Genomic DNA, 20,573 nt, shown 5'->3' with positions numbered 1-20,573 from the left:
CTATGAATTTAAAAAGCCAGATGAGTAAATGAAGCATACTGAACAAGATTTCCAAACTGTGGGGGTGGTCTGGCTAGACCTTCCAATTTTACCGTAAGGAAACAAATTTAAATTGCAAATGTCAAATCATTAGCATTCATAGCTCAGCAACATAACACAGGAATAGTGACCTGCCTGGATCATGCTCTTTAAATTACAGTCCCTGACTCAACTGCTCATCTACCCTCAATTCTTCCATCAGACCTTCCCAGCCCAATCACGCACAGCAGGTGTGGACATGTAAAGAAAAAAGTGCTGGTGACTTGTTTGGAAACGATGACACCTCACTCAAGTGACTCTAATGCCAATGCTTTCCTTCCTGAAGAAACTGAGAACTGTACAAGTTCAACGTCACAATACTAACGGGTGGAGAAAGCACTACCAGTAAACTAGCTCCAGTCCCCACCCTCCCCACCCACCCCACCCCCACACTATCCCTCGAATGCTGTATGTGCAGATAAGGAAGTATTGTACTGAAACCTATTTTTGTGTGCACACCTACAATTTATGAACTTAACATCCAACAGGGTCAAGGCCCTACCTACATCAAACAAAGGTACAGATGAGGACAGATGAAACCCAGAGAAACAGCAGTTTATGATTTTGAAAATGAGAATTTCACTTTCTGTGGATGCTTGTTTGAAACAGGGTCTTACTCTGGTATCAGCTGGTCTCAAATAGTAGCAATACCTCTGGAATGCTAGAATTACAAATATGAGCCACCATGCCAGTCTCCTGAAAATTTTACTTGATCTGTGTTACATAGTTACTATCAAGTAATGTGCTACTACCTCTATGTTCATTATCCCTATACATTCAAACATCACAATGCGGAAGAGATGGCTCAGCAATTAAGTGTACTCCTACCCTCCAAAGGACTAAAATTTGGTACCAGCACTCATGAGGGGTGGTTCACAACCACCTGTAATCCCAACGTCAGAGGATCCAATGCCTTCTGGCCTCCAGTCACCTGCACTCAAGTCCACATACCCACAGTGTGTGTCTGTCTCTCTCTCCTCTCTCTCATACACACACATAAACACACACACACACATTTTTAAAAGGTAACTAGAGTGCCTATCTCGTGGGTAACCAATCAAGTGTTTTAATGAATGACTGTGATATTATTCTCTCAGAAAACTATGTGCAGGAAGACAGAAGACAGCAGGGGTGGTGCAGATAAGAAAGTATTGTACTGAAACCTATTTTTGTGTGCTAACTTAAAAATATTTATTAAAAACTATAGTATAAAGCCATCAAAACACATCAGTACAGCAAAAGCAGAAAGAGGGATACCGAGAACACAGATGGACAAGTTGTAACCATCAATGCAGATCAAGCTGGCAGTAAAGAGGGACACACTGAAGGAAAACCGATTAAAGCAGCTAGGTTCCTCAATTCCCTCTGCTACCTTAAGCTACTGGGACCACTGTCCTGAGTTCAAAAATAAAATAACTATCTTAGAGGAAACAAGCAGAGAAAAGTGTGAGCGGTTTCTCACTTTCTCTCCTCCCCACCCCATACAACCAAAGAGATAAGTTATGATTTTACATGCACATAAAACAATTACAGTAAGCTATAAGAACATCCAAAAGACAAAGAGGAGCAGAAAGAAAAATACCTGCAAATTAAAATATCTAAAAGATTAGAAAACACATAAAATTTACCCCAAAAATTAGTCTAAAAAAATCTAAACTCTGGAGGAAAATTATGAATGAATGAATGAATGAATGGATACTAACAGACTTGTCAGAAGTAATGTATGTGAGCTGTAATGTTTAAAAAAACACAGCCTTGCCGCTATCTGTTTGGAGGTGGCCGAAGTGTAACTTTCTTAGCTGTCCCAAATCTCTCAGCTCACCCAGACTACAGCCACCTAGGTTCAAGCAAAGACCTGTGTCTGAAGTACACAGGTTGTTAAATCTGTCTGCTCTGCTCCCAGGTCTGTATCCAATCTAAAAATAAGAAAAAAAAATATAGGATGGGTGGTGTCAAGACAACAGAGTTACGAGCACTACAGCAAACTGACAAAGAAAACAGGGTACCTTTTGGTTTCAAATGGACCATGAAAGCCCTCCAAGAATTGCCACAAGAAAAACACCACAAAGGAGAGTAACTCTTTGGTGGTGGTGGTGGTGTTTGAGACAGGGTTTCTCTGTGGAACTGTTAAGTCCTGGCTGTCCTGGAACTCACTTTGAAGACCAGGCTGGCCTCAAACTCAGAACTCAGAGATCTGCCTGCCTCTACCTCCTCTCTGAGATTAAAGATATATACATTTTTATATATACACCTAGCTGAGGATAACTCTAATTAACAAAGATATCCCAGAGAACTTTCTAGAGCCACCACAAAGTCTGTGGCTGCAGTGTTGTTGGCTACCACCCTCATGACATCAACAGAGGCACAGTGGAATAGTCAACTAGTTAAGAATTACAAACGAGGACGGGCGGTGGTGGTGCATGCCTTTAATCCCAGCACTCAGGAGGCAGAGGCAGGTGGATCTCTGTGAGTTCAAGGCCAGCCTGGTCTCCAAAAGCGAGTTCCAGGAAAGGCACAAAGCTACACAGAGAAACCCTGTCTTGAAAAACCAAAAAAAAGAAAAAAGAATTACAAACAAAACTATTTCAATAAATCAAATTATAAAGGTAAGAAAGTTCAGGAAGCACCAGTACAATGGATGAAAATGCTTATGCTAACAGGGACAAGAGGAAAACAAGCCATTGCATTAACTGAACGAAGACTTATGGGAAATAAGACCATAGAATGGCTTCAATTTCTCAGGATACCAATACAGGCATAATAGTGCTTAATTAGTTACCACAGTCTTAAAAACCATTTAATTCCATGGACACTTATTTTCTTACTCTGACAACTTCATACTAGACATTTTCGTCTCCAGTGCCCTCTCACCTCCCACTCCCAAAGAACAAGCCACGCTTCCCAAGTCTCCCCACATCTCTGACTAATGTCCTGTGGCCCACTGCTTCTAATTAGAACTGTCTGCATGACCATGGGAGTCGGGTGGGGTGGGTTATTTACTGGAGCACAGAAGTCTCAGTGGCTATCCCACTGAAGAAAATGATTCCCATTTCCCTCAGCCCGAGTACTTTTTCTTAAAAAAAAAAGGGGGGGGGAGTTGGGGATTTAGCTTAGTGGTAGAGCGCTTGCCTAGCAAGTGCAAGGCCCTGGGTTCGATCCTAAGCTCCACACACACACAAAAAAAAAAGATACTGATCTAACAATGTGAGACAATAAACCAAACAGGAAAGGCAATGGGGCACAGCAAGTCACACAGTCAGAAGCAAGGGAACCAGGAGAACAGTGCACTAGATACAGAAAGCAGCTTGTGATTTAGGTGAAAGTGATAAGCAATGTGATTTGATGGGCTATAATGGCAACATGCCCATAAACTTATCTGACTAACAAAGCAAAATACCAGTTCAATGGCAGAGCACTTGTCTAGCATCTTTAAGGCCCTGGGTTCAGGTAACAGCACTGCAAAATATAAAAATAAAACTGAAAACACGTCAACTGCTGTGGTATGTCTGGCTCAGATCTAATTTATACATTACTCATTTTGACCACAATACTGAAGCTTTTTTTCTTTCTGTTCAGCTGGCCTGTACATTTAGACTAAAGCAGCCTAACTTTAATCTTAAAACAAGGTAAGAGTGGCCCACTCCTACAGACTATTCTCTATTATTGAGGAGTCTTTGCCTGGCCCATAAGACAGACCAGTCAGATAATAGTCCTACCTTCTCAGGACAGGCTCACAATTTTATTCACTGTCTTCTCCAGGAGGACCTATGCTCCAAATTTTAAAGCTGAAGCCAGACTACAAGTCCAAAATTATACTAAATTGTTTTCGTCATCTTTTTTTTCCTTATACACCATGTAGGTTTTCAAGGTATTTTTGTTGTTTTGTTTTTTTGTTTTGTTTTTGACACCAAAGCTAAATAGTAAGTCAGGTCTGGTGTTACAGGCCTGTGATTCTAGAACCTGAAAGGTGATGGATGACAAGTTCAAGGCCATCCTGAGGCATCTCAGACCCTATTTCAAAAAAAAGAAAAAAAAAACAAAACAAAACAAAAACTAAGAGCACTTACCTACTCAACAAGTACCCTAGACTCAATCTCCAATTTTACTAGTGTTAATGTAAAATGGAGCTTACTTACTGTTAAATACATACACACATACATACATGCATACATAAATGTGGGGCCATGCGTTAGTGGAACACACCTTTAATACCAGCACTTGGGAGGCAGAGGCAGATGATCTCTGAATTCTCAAAACAGTAACACCCCCCCCCAAAGGAGATAAAAATAGGGAGACAATGTCCGAACTAGTTATCTTATTCCACCAAGTAAATCCTCCAGTACCCAGGAATGGGTTATATCTTGTTGAGCCATTGGCCAAAGGGATTCCACAGACAGGCACCGCCACCCCAAACATCCCAGGCTATTGCCAAGACTATTGGTTGCTTTCCACAACCTGGTGGTTAGGCCCTATTGCTGAAGACAACATTTAAGTCATTGAACACAAAAGTCCAGCTGGTGTCTAACTAAAAATTTCACTGCTACTGACTGACATCAGGGTACTGGAATGTACTCTGCAGGCTATCAGGAGATCAGTGCTTTATTCAACTGACATCAGAGGCGCTTCTTCTTGCAGTAGGTGAGAATTAACAGAGACCCCCAACTGGACAATTTGCAGAAAGCAAGAAACTGTAGAGCACCCAGTCCTGAAGGGGGTGTCTTCATTAAAGCTCTCCCCACAAGGCTCAGGATCTATATGGAAGCGGCAGAAAGACTGTTAAGAACCAGAGGTTAAGACGCAGCAGGATTGACGCACATATGAACACATGCACATGTGACTGTGTCAGCAAGCACAAGGCCCTGCGTTCGGTCCTCAGCTCTGGAAAAATAAATAAATAGATAAATAGACAAAATAAAAATCTGCAAGAAGAAAAGGGGAACAACTGTCCCAAGTCAGGATAGTGGGTAGTAGGTAGACAAAAAGAAAGAATATGGGGCTGAAGAGGTGGCTCAGCAGTTAAAAACCACTTGCTGCTCTTACAGAGGACCCACGTTCAATTCCCAACAGCCACCTCTAAGTCCAGCTCCAAGAATCCAATGCTTTTTTTCTGGTCTCCTCTCGCCTCCCCCTCCACATATACATAAAAATAAAATACATTTAAAAGGCCTTTTTTAAAAGTAAGACTATAACAATGGAGTAAAAGAAAGTTGATTTCCTTAGTGGGGTACTTGGTTTCCAGTTTATTATTATAAACCACATATGTACATATATATTACTACTCTAAACCATATGTATGTACATACATATTATGTATAGGCATATAAAATTCCCATTTTTTTAACTCAGAGAACAATACCAATTTCATACACTTTATTTTTTAAACATGTGTTTTTAGGATAAATTTAAATATCCAGCCAAATTGGACATCCCTAATTGTACTTTCTAAATTAAACCAAATACAAAATACATACAACCTACATGGTGGAGAGAACCAACTCCCACCCACATCCTCTGACCTCCAATGACCCCCTTAGCACATGTTCCCCCTCACTAAGTAAGTGTAATAAATATTACTAGAAAACAAGCAAATAAGTAATATTTAGACTGGACAAAGTATGTGGGGATAGGCAAGAGTTACTTTTCACAGTAATAAAAGGGCCAGGCACACAGTGGCGCACACCTTTAATCTCAGCACTCAAGAGGCAAAAGCAGGTAGATCTCTGAGTTCTGGGCCAGACAGAGATACAGTGAAATCCTGTCTCAAAAACAAAAATGGCATGTGCACTCCCTGGGGAGATGGCTTGGTGGTTCAGAGTACTTATTGCTCTTGTAGAAGGTAACAGGTTTAATTCCCAGCATCCACATGGTGGTCCACAACCATCTGTAACTCCAATTCCAGAGAACCCAATGCCCTCTGACCTCCACAGGCACCCACATACACATGACATACGTTCACATAAGATTCATACACAAGTAATAAATAAAATAAAAAACAAAATAATAAAAGGCAGGATTTAGCCTATGACAGTCAATGTATTTAATGTTTCATTAACTCAACCTTAATATACACTGATATAATTGGTTTTTATTCTGTATTCCTAGACATTTTACAGCAGTCTCATTATACATCAATATAATTGGTAATTTTTTTTCTGTAACCTTGTGCTTTTTATATATAGTTAAAAATACTGAAATGGATTCTATCCATAGCAGCACAAAGAGAAAAATATAGAGAATATGACCACAGACTTCATCAGAATGCTAAAGGAATTTATTTGAATTTTAGATTGTGACCATGGATTAGTTTTTTTTTAAATTATAAAAGCACAATAATAGCTAAATACCATTATAGAGTTTACAAGCCAAAGTAAAAAACACCATGAATTTCAAAAGAAATATACTTACATGTTTGCATCTGTCTCCAATATATGCATTATATATTACATATAAAAATCATAACCCTACCATCCATACCATATGGCACAGACTTTCAGTGGAATAATTTTATATTAAGTTATTCATGTTTAATGAGGACCTAAGCATCAATTTTTATCCTTAATGTACAAGTTTTTCTGAAAAGTAGGATTGAACATTTTAATTTTGGTTGAATTTTGATGTAGTTCTCCTCCTCTTTAACATCAATACATCAATAAAGCTTAAGATTTGCTTTGGGGTTTAAGTCCTAACTCACAGCATCTACATAATCTTGGCAAGATAAAACAAAAATATAAATTCTTTACCTATAAAATACTTAATTCATCTAAAATATAAGGAGAAAAATATGTACTTTTCATGTTTCTGTTTCTGTTAAGAAATCAGATATTCTTGCCTTCAGTGACACATAACAGACATTGCAGCTGCCAGGCTACTGTCCCCTAAGAATTCATATAGAAATACTAATACATTGATACTAAAATCTGTCACTATAAAAACAAAGAAAGACTAATTTCTGTACAGCACATTGTAGTAACAAGCTTAAATACCTGTTAATATTCATTAGAGCTGAAACTTTCCCAAAAATAACTTTCACCCTGGCAAGCCTATCTAAAATTAGTCTACAGCAAGTAAATTCCTGTTTGTGGATTTCTTTTCTTTTTAAAATTCACTGAAACTTTCCACTAGCAAAATATCCTAAGAGTCAAACAAGAAATCAGGAGAAAGAAAGGAAGCGGTCACTTGCTGTCTTTTGAAATATACCTACAAAGTTCTAGACCAAGTTCTAAAACATGACAATTACACAATGAGCTCTCTGCATTTGTGGGTTTGTTAACAACAATTTCAACCAATTTTAAATAGAAGATATTCCAGGTAAAAAACCAGCTCCTATTCTGAAATGTACGTGATTTTTGTCATTATTCCCTAAACAACACAGGGGAAAGCTTGCTGTGGCATTGTGTTATGCTGAACTTATTATCCCAAGTTCACAGCAGGATGTATAAGTTACATGCAAATATACCATCGCATGAGGCGTAAACTATCTGCAGGCTATTTTCTTAAAAGTCTACGCTTTAATTCAACATGATCACATAAATGCTGTCTTAAAGCCTGTCTACACAACCTTCAATTTTATAGCTGAAGCAAAGCCCCTCGTAAGCTTATCAACACTAAGCCCCCTTTCTGAAGCTACCCTGCATGCCCAGCAGATAGATGGCAGTGTGATGCTTAGGAACACATACCCTGGGACCTGGCTGCTGCCTTAAAGGTTTCCTCATCTGTGAAGAATAACTCCACTATCTCACAGATCTGCTGCAAGCATTACATGAATATAAAGTACTTGCTGTGATTCCTGACACACAAAGTTAGCAATTAATAAAGATCTGCCTATATTAAAAATAGCCACTACAAAAGCAAACAGTTGTTACAAACAGGCGGTGATTAAAAGGCCATTTTTAAAAAATTACTTGCTTAGAACACTAAATCCACATTCCTGGAAATACCAGTCAGGCTTGGCATGATTCAACATAAATAAATCCTCTTAATATAGTGTAACTAAGCCTCCCATCAATTTCCATAAAATAATGTATTTTTAAAATTACAATATAGGCAGAGACACATGCACACTCTCGTGCACATGCGCACACACACAGATACAGTGACAAACTTTTCTGACTATAAGACAAAAAACAAGTGTTTTTTAGATGAAAAGCAATCCTTCTCTAGATGTGACTAGACTCTGGTAAGGACAGGAAAGGAACAATCCTAAGGCTGTGATCGTAGGTTTCCCCACTGCTTGCTAATGGCCAAGAAATGGGGAATTTCCTAGCAGAAGATGTGTGCACGCAGAGGTACCTGTATGCAGAACTTTGATCAAGTATAAACATTATACATGTTATATACATCCACACAGGATAACTATCCTCTCTTAGGACTACATTTAAAAACAGGATCACTTTAGGATATGATTGCCATTTTTCAACGTTCCCCATCACAGAGAAATTTTAATGACTACAGAAGCCATGCTCATTTCCACTTCACGTCATCTCCCTGAGAAAGATGGTACAACTCACAATGTAACTGAAGATACTCTCCAATGTGGCAGGGAAGGAAAGGAGAAATGATCGTTGCCAGAACAGCTACTGAAGTCCAGGGCTGCTGCCACTTCTACTGAACTTTAGATTCTTAGCCTCCTAGAACAGTGGTTCTCAACCTTCCAATGCTGAGACCCTTTAATACAGTTCTTCATGCTGTGGTGACCCACGGCCATAAAATTACCTTTTGTTATTACTTCAAAACTGTAATTCTGCTACTTTATGAATCATAACATAAACATCTGTGTTTTCTAATGGTCTTAGACCTCTGTGAAAGCATTGTTCAACCCCAAGTTGAGAGCCGCTGTTCTAGAAATTAAGTGTTTCATGAAAGTGTTACTTGCTCAGGACTTTCTGTTCAATCTGGATTAAGCCAACCTGACTCATTTTACATCTGATTCTATGGAACTATGATGTGTAAAGTATACATCCACATTTCATTTCTCTAAGTCAAATAATCACAGATTCAGAGTATAAAGTAAAGTGAAATGTGAAATAAACACCTGAACAAAGTTATTAACAAAATGGGTTCCTCACTTAAAAAAAAATTTGTCAAAGTCTGCTTACCCATGAACTGTTTTTCATTGGTAAATATATTACATTTTATAACATTTAGCTCTTTCCCTGTTCTCTTTTAAAGCTTTCCAAACATATATTTACTCATTTTTCTGTGTGTATATACTTGTATATACACTGTGTGTACACTTGCCTGGGTGTGGACTTGAAGGTCAGAGGACAACTTCGCAAGAGGTCCTGTTGCTAGGGCTCCAGCTCATCCTCAAGCATGGCAGCAAACACCCTCACCCCAAGCATCTATCTATCTCAGTGGACCTTTTTTCTTAAGATTTGATTGTGCTTTGAGACCAGGTCTTGACATGTAGGCCAGGCTGCACTAAAATTCACAATTCTCTTGCCTCCACTTCCAAGTACTCAGATTACAAGCATGCACCACCACAGCTGGCTTCTCCATGTCTGTCAGTCTTATTTTAAAAGCAGGTTGCTAAGTATAAAATGAGAGGAAATATTTGGACTAGGTGTGGTGGTCCATACCTGTATAGCCCAACACTGGGAAGGCAGAAGAACTCCCACCCAGTTCTTAGACCAACCAGCCCGATCTACAAAGTTCTGAGGCACACATACACAAGTAATTATAAAAACTAATGAAAGTATTCTCTAACAAGAAAAATAGAGCATTAGAAAAGCAAACTATCCAAAAAGAAACATGAACCACCAGAAGATGGTTGAGGACACTGTCTACCATCTTCACTCAGTCTGACTTTCCTACAATTTCAAACTAAGAGTAGTCTTTGTCCACAGGTTCTGTGAATACACTTCCCTTAATGTTCCCTTTTCAACTTCTCAATTTATATTTATAAACTATTACCTTTGTAACTAAGCTCAAGCACTTAAAATATTGCGGTATCAAACTGAAAATGACTGATCATTGATGCAATTCCCATAGACTAAAAAATCTGACAAATACTTATAAAAGGTTGGATACGTTAGGGGAAAAAATCCCCTATTCATGACTCTAGTGGTTCTCAACCTTCCTAATGCTGTGACCCTTTAATACAGTTCCTCATGCTGTGGTGGCCCCCAACCATAAAATTATTTTTGTTGCTACTTCATAAGTGTAATTTTGCTACTGTTATGAATTAAAATGTAAATATCTGTGGTTTTAGATGGTCTTAGATGATCCTGAGAACAAACCACTGCTCTAAATGCTGACAAGCACACTACAAAAAAACTAAAACTCACAAGCGCCGGGCGGTGGTGGCTCACACCTTTAATCCTAGCACTTGGAAGACAGAGCCAAGTGGATCTCTGTGAGTTCAGGCCAGCCTGGGCTACAGAGTGAGTTCCAGAAAAGGATCCAAAGCTACACAGAGAAACCCTGTCTTGAAAAAACTAAATAAACAAATAAGATTTTACAAGCTTCAATGCAGTTCAACTGCAATCCAATAGTAAAACAAATCAGCTGCTTTAAAAAGTTATTTGAAACTGAAAAAGCACAAGTATAGTTTAGTAGTAGAATTAGCTTAGTATGCATCAGGCCTGACCTGAAATCAAGCACCAAAACCAAATCTGTGTTGTTTCTTGAGACAGGATTTCTGTGTAGCCCTAGCTATCCTGGAACTTACTGTGTAGACCGAGCTGGCCTCAAACTCAAGAGATTCACCTGCCCCTGCTGGATTACAGTGCTGGGATTAAAGGCATGCACCACCACCACACCCAGGCTCCAAAAACAAACTTTAAGAATATTAAAAATACCATATGACCAGTCAACAGGCAGGGGTGTAAAAACTAAAACAAAGAACCCTCAATGCCATTTTGCATACTATCTCCAACTACTTTCAATGCAACTATCACAACAGAGTCATCACTAGGAGTATTTCACCTCTGCTGCCCCCAACACTGGCAGTTAGGCTCCAGAATCGCTCACAATGAACAAGTACAGAGCACATTTTGTACAACTTTGTATCTACTTCTCACTTGGTTCCTCACCCTAAACATAGCATCAGCTCTAAATACGGACTCAGAATAAAATCTAAAGACTAAACTGTGGCTTTAACTCAGTCCAAGACTTCAATGGAACTGAACTGCCACAGAACACGTTGCTGTGTTACTGCTTAGGGTCTTTGGGCTGCCTCTATTATTACCCATACTACTTTCCCTTAACACTTGGTTGATAAAGTTAGAAGACTCAGTCGGACGCAGACATCAGAACTTGTCAAGAGAGTTTAAGTTAAATTTAAATGCTTCCCTCTTGTTCTTACATAACACTGATATTCTAAAGTCAGTTCATTTCACTACCAACTTAGGCGGTTTTGCAGGCAACCAAATTGCCAGGAAAACCGATGCCAATTAAAAAAAAAAAAGTAAATCATGCCAAAAAGGAAAAAAAAAAAAAAAAGCAAAAAACAAAAACGTTTCCTTGAATTCTGCCAACCAAGATAAGTCCATTTTGCAAACTAATCAAGATTCTAGAGTCTATAGGTGAATTTTTTAAAATTTAAAAAAAATCTAGCGAATATAGTCTACAAACTTTTTTATGTCAAAGGCTTCTGGTCGATAGTCTACACCTTTAATCACCTAAGACTTTATCACACAGGTGTGACATTTCTTAAAATACCTGAACGAATGGCCAGCTGCTGGCAAACCTAAACCATGACCAAAAAAAAAAAAAAAACCAAAACCACTCTTCTGCCTTGCGGGTAACTACCAACGTACTGCTCGGTGAGCATCTTGCTTCAATCAATTTCGGAATAGTGCTTTAATTTAGAGGAAAGCGGTGTGTTGGGGGGGGGGGGCGGGAATCAAAGGGAAAAGCAGTATTGAGGTGCCGGAGTTCAGCAAAAGCGCTTGACTTTCGATGCTCCGGACTCCAAACGCTCTTCTCCGACTTCCACACGGGAGGCGCGGCACGCGCTGCTGGCCCCGTGCTAATTTTCCTTTCCTTTAAATTTAGGAAAAGACGATCCCGAAAGTTTCTATTTCCAATATCAGTGTTCGTTGGCTCTCTTCCGGGCCGTCAAGTCCCGAAAGAGCGGAAGAACCTACAGAGTCGTGTCGGAGGCGTGCGCGCTGCGCCGAGAGGATGAATGAATGGAAGCCCGGCGCGTGTGAAACGCAGGGCTCCGGCCAGCCGACCCGCGGCCCCGATCTGCAGGCCTCGCTCCTCCCCCCACTCCTCCATGACAGCCCAGTCCCGGTGTGGAGGGGCCGGGACAATGTGATCACCTTCTCAGCCGCCCCCCTCCCGGGCCCCGAGAGGTGCGTGGCGCGACCCCGGCGTGTCCTCCCCCTCAACCCCGCAGCTCCGCGGCTCTCGGCGCGGGACGCCCTCGCCCTCTTGCCGCGCCCCTCCCGCCCGCCCGCCCGCCGGGCCGGCCCCGCGCGCCCACCGGCTCCGCCGAGCCCACCCTCCTAAACGGCTCGTGCGCGGCCGGCACGAGGACTCCGGCGGCGTGGCGCGGGCGGCGGCGAGGCGCAGCTGCCCCGGGCTCCCTCCGGCTCTTCCAGGCCGGTTCACCGCCCACCCGCCCCGCCGAGCACGGTGCCCGCTAAGAGCCCGCCCCGCGCCCCCGGGACCGGGGCCGGGGCCGGGGCCGATCCCCGCGCCGCCGGCCCGCGCCGCCCCCACCGCCGGCCGCACCTCCGGGCCGCGCGGCGCCCCTCCCCCACCGCCCCGGTGCCCGGGCCCCCACACGGCGTGTGCGCTCCACGCTGCCGCCGCCAGCCTCCCGGCGCCAAGGCTGCCCGCGGAAGGTCAGGCCGGGGGACAGGGGCCGGGCGCGGCCGGGGGCGGCGTGCGCGCCGGGAACGCCGTCCCGCGGGGAGTCCCTGAGCGGAGGGAGCCAGAGCGCGGGGACCTCGGGGGTGGGGGCCGAAGGCAACACTCACCGGTTCCACAGTCGCCATCTTAGATCGATCTGATCGCACAACCGCTCCTGAAGGGGGGGGCGAGAGGAAAAAAAATGAGATTCAAACCGGATTGGCCGGCTCCGGCCCACGTGACGGACGTGTCCGTTTGGCCCTGGCGGCGCCTGCGCAAGACTGCAGCTGCGTGGGGACCGAGAGGCTTCTGGGAAGTGGAGTCTCTTTTTTTTTTTTTTTTTTTTTCCTTAACGCGAAGTTTTTTTTTTCCTCTTTAAAAAAAAAAAAAAAAAAAACTGATCACGTGGTCGCTGGCGAGAGTGCGCGGCTCCCGGCGCCGCGGGTGCTAGCTGCAGAGTAGGTTTTAGGCCTCTGCGGTGTAGCGAGCAGAGCTACGGTCGCAGTCACTGCGGGGTATTCCTGCTGTGCCCTTTGTCGCCCAGTCCTCCCATCTTCCCTAGAAGATTGGGGAATTGCACGCTCAGCACACGCAAGAAGGCTTCATTTGCTTAGCTGAGGTTCTAGGACAAGTTGCTTGTGTGTTTTTATTTAGTTTTCTTTTCGCCTCCCACCATTTTCTCTTGGTTTCAGAAAGAGGCGGCGGTGGAGAGTCGTTGATGCGGTCTGCGTTCCCCCGTCCCCGATCCACTAACGCAGGTGGTCACTTGTTTCCATCGCTGCCCAAGCGGGTGGGCGGGCTAGCCCACGGTACCCACTCGCACGCTTGGGGAGGAGGAGTGCACGCGTCGGCTTTTCCTGTTCCCAGTCCTGAGATGAATGTGTCAGGGTTGAATCTTACTGGACGTAAAAAGTTTGGAAGTTCTGTCCAATCAGTTCCAGTATTCTGCTTGAACGTGAACGGAAATAGCCTACGTCCAGGTGCCAGCCAGGGAAGCCACTCGGGGCTCCGCTGACTCAGCCCTGGACTGAAGGTCAGGAGTCGTTAAGCCGGGTCAACTATGACTCTTGACGTTGACTCATGCTCCTTAGGCGAGTGACTTAATCGCTCGGTGCCTCAGCTTTTTCATTTATGAACCAAAGATGATAATACACTTACCTCACAAGGGTGTGCTGTGGTAAGGACTGTAACCAGCTTTGAAATCCCTTCGGAATCTAAATGCTTAGGAGCAAGTGCGTGCCTTCCTAAGGACCAGCTGCTTCTCTTTCCGCTGCTGTTTTAACAATTTTTGTTCCTGATACAGGGTTTCCTGTAGCCCAGGCTAGCCTCGAACTTGCGGTGTTGGGGAGGCTGGCTTTGAACTGTAGATCTTCCCGCCTCCACCTCCTCCCAAAGTACTGGGAGTGCTGGCGCGTGCCAGGGGTGGGGGTGGGGTAATGCGGCGATTGGGGTGGAACCTAGGGCTTCCTGAGGTAGGTGAGCACTCTACCAACTGAGCTACATCCCCAACCCTTAACAATGTTTTAAATTTTTCTTTTGTTTACTTTGTTACGTTGCCATGTACACCAACACAGTTTTAAAGTTTCAAGACCTTTTTTCTTTTCGAATGTAGCTGCTCTCAACAGAAGCTTTATGTTCAGGAAATTAGGTTCATAACTTCTAACAAACAGAAATTTGTCCCCACACAGGCATGCTGCATTTTCTTCTAATTTACTGGGCTGTGGTTTCTCAAGCCAGTGTTGAGTAAAGGTTCTAATGAGGAAGACAGGATCTCCTTGCTCTTTCCACGATGCCTAAGAATGTTATCACCAGGAAAAGCAGTACAAGCAGGCTATCTGTGCCTGCCTCCTTATGGTGTTGCTGTTGTCTGGAGCTGTGTCATAGCTATTATTGGTACATAATGGATGCTTGGGTTGACTAACACTTGAGGCTGTAGAAGAACTCAAAGCCAGTTGCCTGTTCGTGTTTTTGTTTACCAGAATGGCAGATGTGATTTAAATGAAAGCTTTTGTTTACTCAGCACCAGTAGATTCTAAAGTAGATAAAATTCTGCAAACTAAACCGATAGGTGAATTTTGACGCACAAATCTGTTACACTAACCAAGGTAATTATAGTTGATCCCTTATTTCTGTTGTTTGTAAAGTGATGTCTGGTTAACTTTGGTGAAAAGACAGTAGAGGGCTGGGAGTGTAGCTCAGTAGAGTGCTCACCTTGCGGGCAGGAGGTTCTGTTTTAGATCCCCAACACCACATAAACCCAGTATTCTGGGGGATCAGGAGTTCAACTTCAGTTATGCGGCAAGTTCCAGGCCAGCTAAGGCAACATAAGAATCTATTCAAGAAAAGACAAGACAAGACACCATAAATATCCTGTTTTATTAAGCTTCAAGATAACAGCAAAAATCAATCCATTGGCAAGAAAATATCCCGATGAGCCCAAAATCCACTGTTATAAAACTTTTGTTTTAAATAGCTTTCATTTATATTTTTATACTTTATATTTTCTTCAACATTCCTCCTCTGTGTCAATCTTGGGCTAGAGTGTAGCTCAGAGTGGCGCACGCCTTTAGTCACAGCACTCAGGAGGCAGAGGCAGGTGGATTTCTGTGAGTTTGAGGCCAGCCTGGGCTACAGAGTGAGTTCCACAAAAGGCACAAAGCTACAGAGAAACCCTGTCTCAAAAAAAAAAAAAAAAAAAAAGAGAGAGAAAGAAAGAAAGAAAGACAAGACAAGACTCTGGATTCAATTCCCAGTACTCCTGTCCTCCCCCCACACACACCAAAAAAAGACTTGTGATTTTACCGTACTTATGTATGCTCCATTCTTTATAGTATAACTGATCTCCATTTGTATATGATTTGTTTCATATTTTTAACATCAACACTAAGATTTCATCATGTCAAATATATGGTGGCCGGGTTTTGTGTGTTATATCTGTCTGTATATAATTGATATAGTTTTGCTTATTTATTTGTCAAGTCAGAGTCTTGTTATGTTGTCCAAGGTTGTCTTGGACTCATAGACACAAAGGATCCCCCTACCTCATCCTCCAAAGAAGCTGGAACTAAGGTATAGGCTGCTGTGCCCAGCTCTGTGCTTAACTTAAACTTGCTTCTCACTCTGTTGATCATGGACAGATGTTTTAGCCAATCTGTGCCTCATTTTTCTCACGAGTTAGATGGAAAATAATACTGTTTCATTTGGTTACAGTGAGAAATAGTGACTGTTTCATGTAGTATGTTTGAAATAGTTTTTAGAACGCAACAAACATTCAACACTACTGGTCATTAGAGTGGTAGAACATAACATTGATGTAAATTTCTCTTTTAATTTAATTTTCTTTGCCATATACTAGACAAGTGCTCTTCCACTGAGCTATACAGAGCCCTCTTTTTACTCTTTATTCTAAGACAGGGTCTCACTAAGTTGCTCAGGCAGGCCATGAACTCACTCTAGCCCAGGCAGAACTTGAATTTTCCCTACTCTGTGTCAACCTTCCATGTAGGTGGCATTAGAGACTTTTGCCACCAGGCCAGGCTTCTTCCTTTGTTATGGTGGTGGTAGTTGTTGTTGCTTTGTTTGTTTGTTTGTCTGTTTTGTTTTGTTTTTTAGCTGAGGACTGATCCCAGGGCCTCGTGCTTGCAAGCGCTCTACCACTGAGCTAAATCCCCAACCCATGTTGTTGCTGTTAAGGCAGAGACTCACTGTGAAGCCCAGGCTAGCCTGGAACTGCCTAGTGCTCCTCCATCTGTTTCCTAAGTACTGAGTGAGACTGAATGAGACAATATATGTTTCTTCTCTTTTGGTAAAATGTAACATATTTTAAGAATTCCTTTGTCTTAAGAACCAACTGCTGCTTATTATCTTTTTAGGGTATTTCAAGCTTGTGTAAACTAAAAAGTTAGCTAACATGGATTGGTCTCCTGTAACATGCCAAGTATTTTTCATATGCATTACTTCATTTGACTTTTATAATCCTGTTTGTTGATGTTGTTTAAATATAAAGAGTGTTTACTATTAAGTGACATGTTGAAGTCTGCAGATACAATGATGGAATCAAACCATTTTTCTCCTCGTCACAACACAGTTGCTTTCTTCTGATTAGCTCTTCCAGATGATGCTTAATTTTCTTTGAAAATGTTTAAATTTGTCTTTTGGGGTGGTGGTGGCAAGAAGTGAGTATGGACCCTGTTGTCTCCTCTTACCTTTATGTGTGTTCAGAGAATCAAACTCAGGTCATCAAGCTCAATCAGCAAGCACCTTTACCCACTGAGCCATCTCCTGGGCTCTCTTCAAAGCACTCCTAATTACAGCTTGGTTTGCAAGCCTGACAAGAAAGCATCCAAGAGGTACTAAGTAATGGGAACTATGTGATCAGTCAAGGCTATTTAAAGACACATGAAATAGAGGCATTTCCTTCCTGGATTTTAAAATCTGGTTGGTATACTAAGTCATGGAGGTATAAATAATTCAGTGCCCATATAAAGGAGTGTGACTAAGAAGCAAGAAGATGCAGCTAACAAGCACCATGAGGCACCCTAGTGATGAGTGGCACAGTCACATGATTGTTTCCCTCATTTCATTCAAGCCTCTGTCCCATGTCATATGAGAGATGCCATCCTTGCTCATCCCTGTAAACTAGCTTCCCCATTACTCTGTCCCAACTCTGCTTTATTTTGCCCTTACTCTAAGCTTGACATCATACCAAACATTCTTTAATTATTGATCACCTCTGCCATGCAGATACTAGCTCCTTGATGATGGAAGGCACAGTGTAATAAATATTTAAAGGAAACTCTAAAGTCATTTGTAGTTGGAAAGTTTCTCTGGTCCGGCCCAGCCCCACAGTCCCACAGCCGCTTATAAAATAATCACTCAGAGGCTTATGTTATTTACAAACTGTATGGTCTGTGGCAGGACTCTTGCTAGCTAGCTCTTATATCTTAAATTAACCTATTTCTATTAATCAATGTTTTGCCACATGGCTTACCAGTGTGCTGGCATGTCGTTCCTTAGACAACAAGCTGGCGTCTCTCTCCAGACTCCACCTTTCTCTTCACTCTCTCTCTCTCTCTCTCCTTAGACATCCTGCCTGCCTCTAAGCTGCCTTGCCACAGCTTATTTATTAACCAATGGGAACAACGTATATTCACAGCATACAGAAAGACATCCCCCAGTAGTCATTTTTCTTAAAAAGCCCAGCCCTAGGCCTCATAAAGTAACTATCAGGAAAAATCCTTCAGTGTATGCCAACTAAGTCATTTGTATGGGTTCCTCATTCAAAAGAGCAGTCTGAAGTAGGCAACCTGGTTGTTCAAGTGAGGGAGCCACTCTTAGCCAGTCTAGGAGATTGACCAGATTGTAACAGGACTGCATAATGAAGGATACACTCCAAAACAATGAGAAAACAAACAATCTGTGGATAATGTGAAAAATTCATGTAAGTAGTATATTAGGCCAACAATAAGGTTAAATAAACATAGTTACTTTATACAATTGAAACATGGATGTAGACCAGAATTCGGCCACCAGCTCACAAAAAATGACATGGAGACTTAATATTAATTATGAAAGCTTGGTCTTAGCTTAGTCTTGTTTCTAACGAGCTCTTCTAACTTAAATTAACCCATATTTTTTAACCAATGTTCTTCCATGTCTTATTACCCCAAAATCTCTCTGTACTCCCCATGATGCTGTTTCTGTGTCTAGCTGGTGACTCTGCCTTCCTTCTTCCCAGAGCTCCCTCTGTCCAGATGTCCCACCTGTACCTCCTGCCTAATGATTGGCCATTTAGCTTTTTAATTAAATCAGTCACAGTGACACATCTTCACAGTGTAAAGGATTATTCCACATGTCCCCCTTTTTGTCTAAATAAAAAAGAAAAGTTTTTTTTTGTTTTTTGTTTTGTTTTTGTTTTTGTTTTTGTTTTTGTTTTTGTTTTTGTTTTTCGAGACAGGGTTTCTCTGTAGCTTTGGAGGCTGTCCTGGAACTCGCTTTGTAGACCAGGCTGGCCTCGAACTCACAGAGATCTGCCTGCCTCTGCGTCTCGAGTGCTGGGATTACAGGTGTGTGCCACCACCGCCAGGCAAGAAAAGTTTTAACTCTAACACAGTAAAACTATACACAATAAGAACAATTATCAGGTAAGAATTACATTTATAATGTCTAGTCCATTTGTATTTGGCAAACTTAGAGAAAATATTCCTTTATCCTATTTTAGTCCAAAGTTTTATACCTAAACCACTTTTTGTCATAAATTATATTACAATCCTAAAAATAACTTTTTAGACCTTAAAACATCCTTTTAAATAAACAGCTTAAGCTTTTGTGTTTTTCAATCTTAGAAACTTTATATCTCTTAGGTAAGTTTTTCTTTTGAATTTGGTAACAAGAAAAACTATAAAACTATATCAAGTCTTCAATCTCTTTTCTTTTTTAAGCCTCACAGATTTTTTTTAACATACTGTACCTTTTTAGAGGTTGTATGTCTGGACCTGACTTTACTAAGCATCTGTAGTGTTCTCTGATCACATGAGACAAATCTTAGACTGCCCTGTCAGCCACTGGAGCAGCACAGCTTAGTGCTTGGTGCTGGTGGGTGGCTCCAGCCCTGGGGCAGTAGTCTCTGTGTGCTGAGTCTACTGAGAGACCTTGGTCACCAGGAAGCCAAGTTTTTGTTGTTGTTGTTGTTTTAAGCTTTCTCAAGCCTTCTGTGAATATATGTGGCTGGACATTGGCCACTATTTGTAGACAGATTTTTCTTTGGGCTGCCAGTGCACAAAAAAATAAATAAATAAATAAATAAATAAAGACCAAAAACAAAACAAAAAACACAACACCCATCTATATCCCCTGCCTAGCTATTGGCTGTTTAGCTTTTTATTAAACCAATCATAGTGACACACCTTCACGCAGTGTTAAGGAATATTTCACAACACCTGGGAGAGATAAAAAATGCATAGGATAAAATCAGTAATCTTTAGAAAGAAATAAACATTGTAAACACTTGTGGGGCAAAAATAAAAGAATTGGATTCTAAGGTCTTAAAGATTGGGTCTTTTTTCAATGCTAGAGTCAGATAACACACTTCAAAATAGGAGTGCTCTAAAGAGCTGAGCAAAGGAGGTTGGACTCAAACATAGAAGGCTGATGAAAATAGAAACGAGGCAAAAAGCAGATTGGTCATTTCCAAGTTCTTTGCCATGTAAGATGGGAAATGGAAATAGGAAGATAACTGAGAGGAATCGGTTCATCTCAGTGGAAGGATTAAAGCAGAGGGGTTTTGTTATCTTACTGCCTGGGACTGGTCTTTGGGGAATTTGGGCTCTCTAATCCTAATAGATAAACAGCTTAGTTCCCTTATGGGGACGTGGAACTTTAGCATTATGGACCATTAATTGGGTCCAGTGTAGGAACCTGGTCCAAAACAATAGCCTTCTTTCATTTTCATTTAGAGTCCCCAAAATTTAATCAGAGATCTGGGTGAGGGAAGCACATTCAGGTCTTTGTTGCTCCATACACTGCCTTTACAATACAGTGTTCGAGTGGACATGTGTTCATTAGGAGCAGCTGCTTGCCATCTGTAAGAAATGTAGGCTGACAGTACTTGGACTGTGTTTACCTGTTCCAGGGACAAGGTTTCCCAGTGCGGAAAACACAAATCCAGTTGTTGGAGATATTGCTTCAGAACA

General features: G+C 41.8%; 1 protein-coding gene across 1 annotated transcript in view; it reads right to left on the bottom strand.

Moving 5' to 3' along the window:
- Window positions 1-13,061, bottom strand: part of Eif4e (eukaryotic translation initiation factor 4E) — a 32,078-nt gene extending 19,017 nt beyond the window's left edge. Inside the window, exon 1 of the mRNA XM_036190939.1 lies at window positions 13,011-13,061. Coding sequence (XP_036046832.1) covers window positions 13,011-13,028 — 18 coding nt within the window. The 5' untranslated portion in view covers window positions 13,029-13,061. The remainder of the gene's footprint in view (window positions 1-13,010) is intronic.
- Between the last annotated feature and the right edge of the window lie 7,512 nt (window positions 13,062-20,573).

The sequence above is a fragment of the Onychomys torridus genome, chromosome 6, assembly GCF_903995425.1.
Source record: "Onychomys torridus chromosome 6, mOncTor1.1, whole genome shotgun sequence".
In the NCBI taxonomy this organism is placed as follows: domain Eukaryota; kingdom Metazoa; phylum Chordata; class Mammalia; order Rodentia; family Cricetidae; genus Onychomys; species Onychomys torridus.
This window is presented reverse-complemented; position numbering and strand designations above follow the sequence as displayed.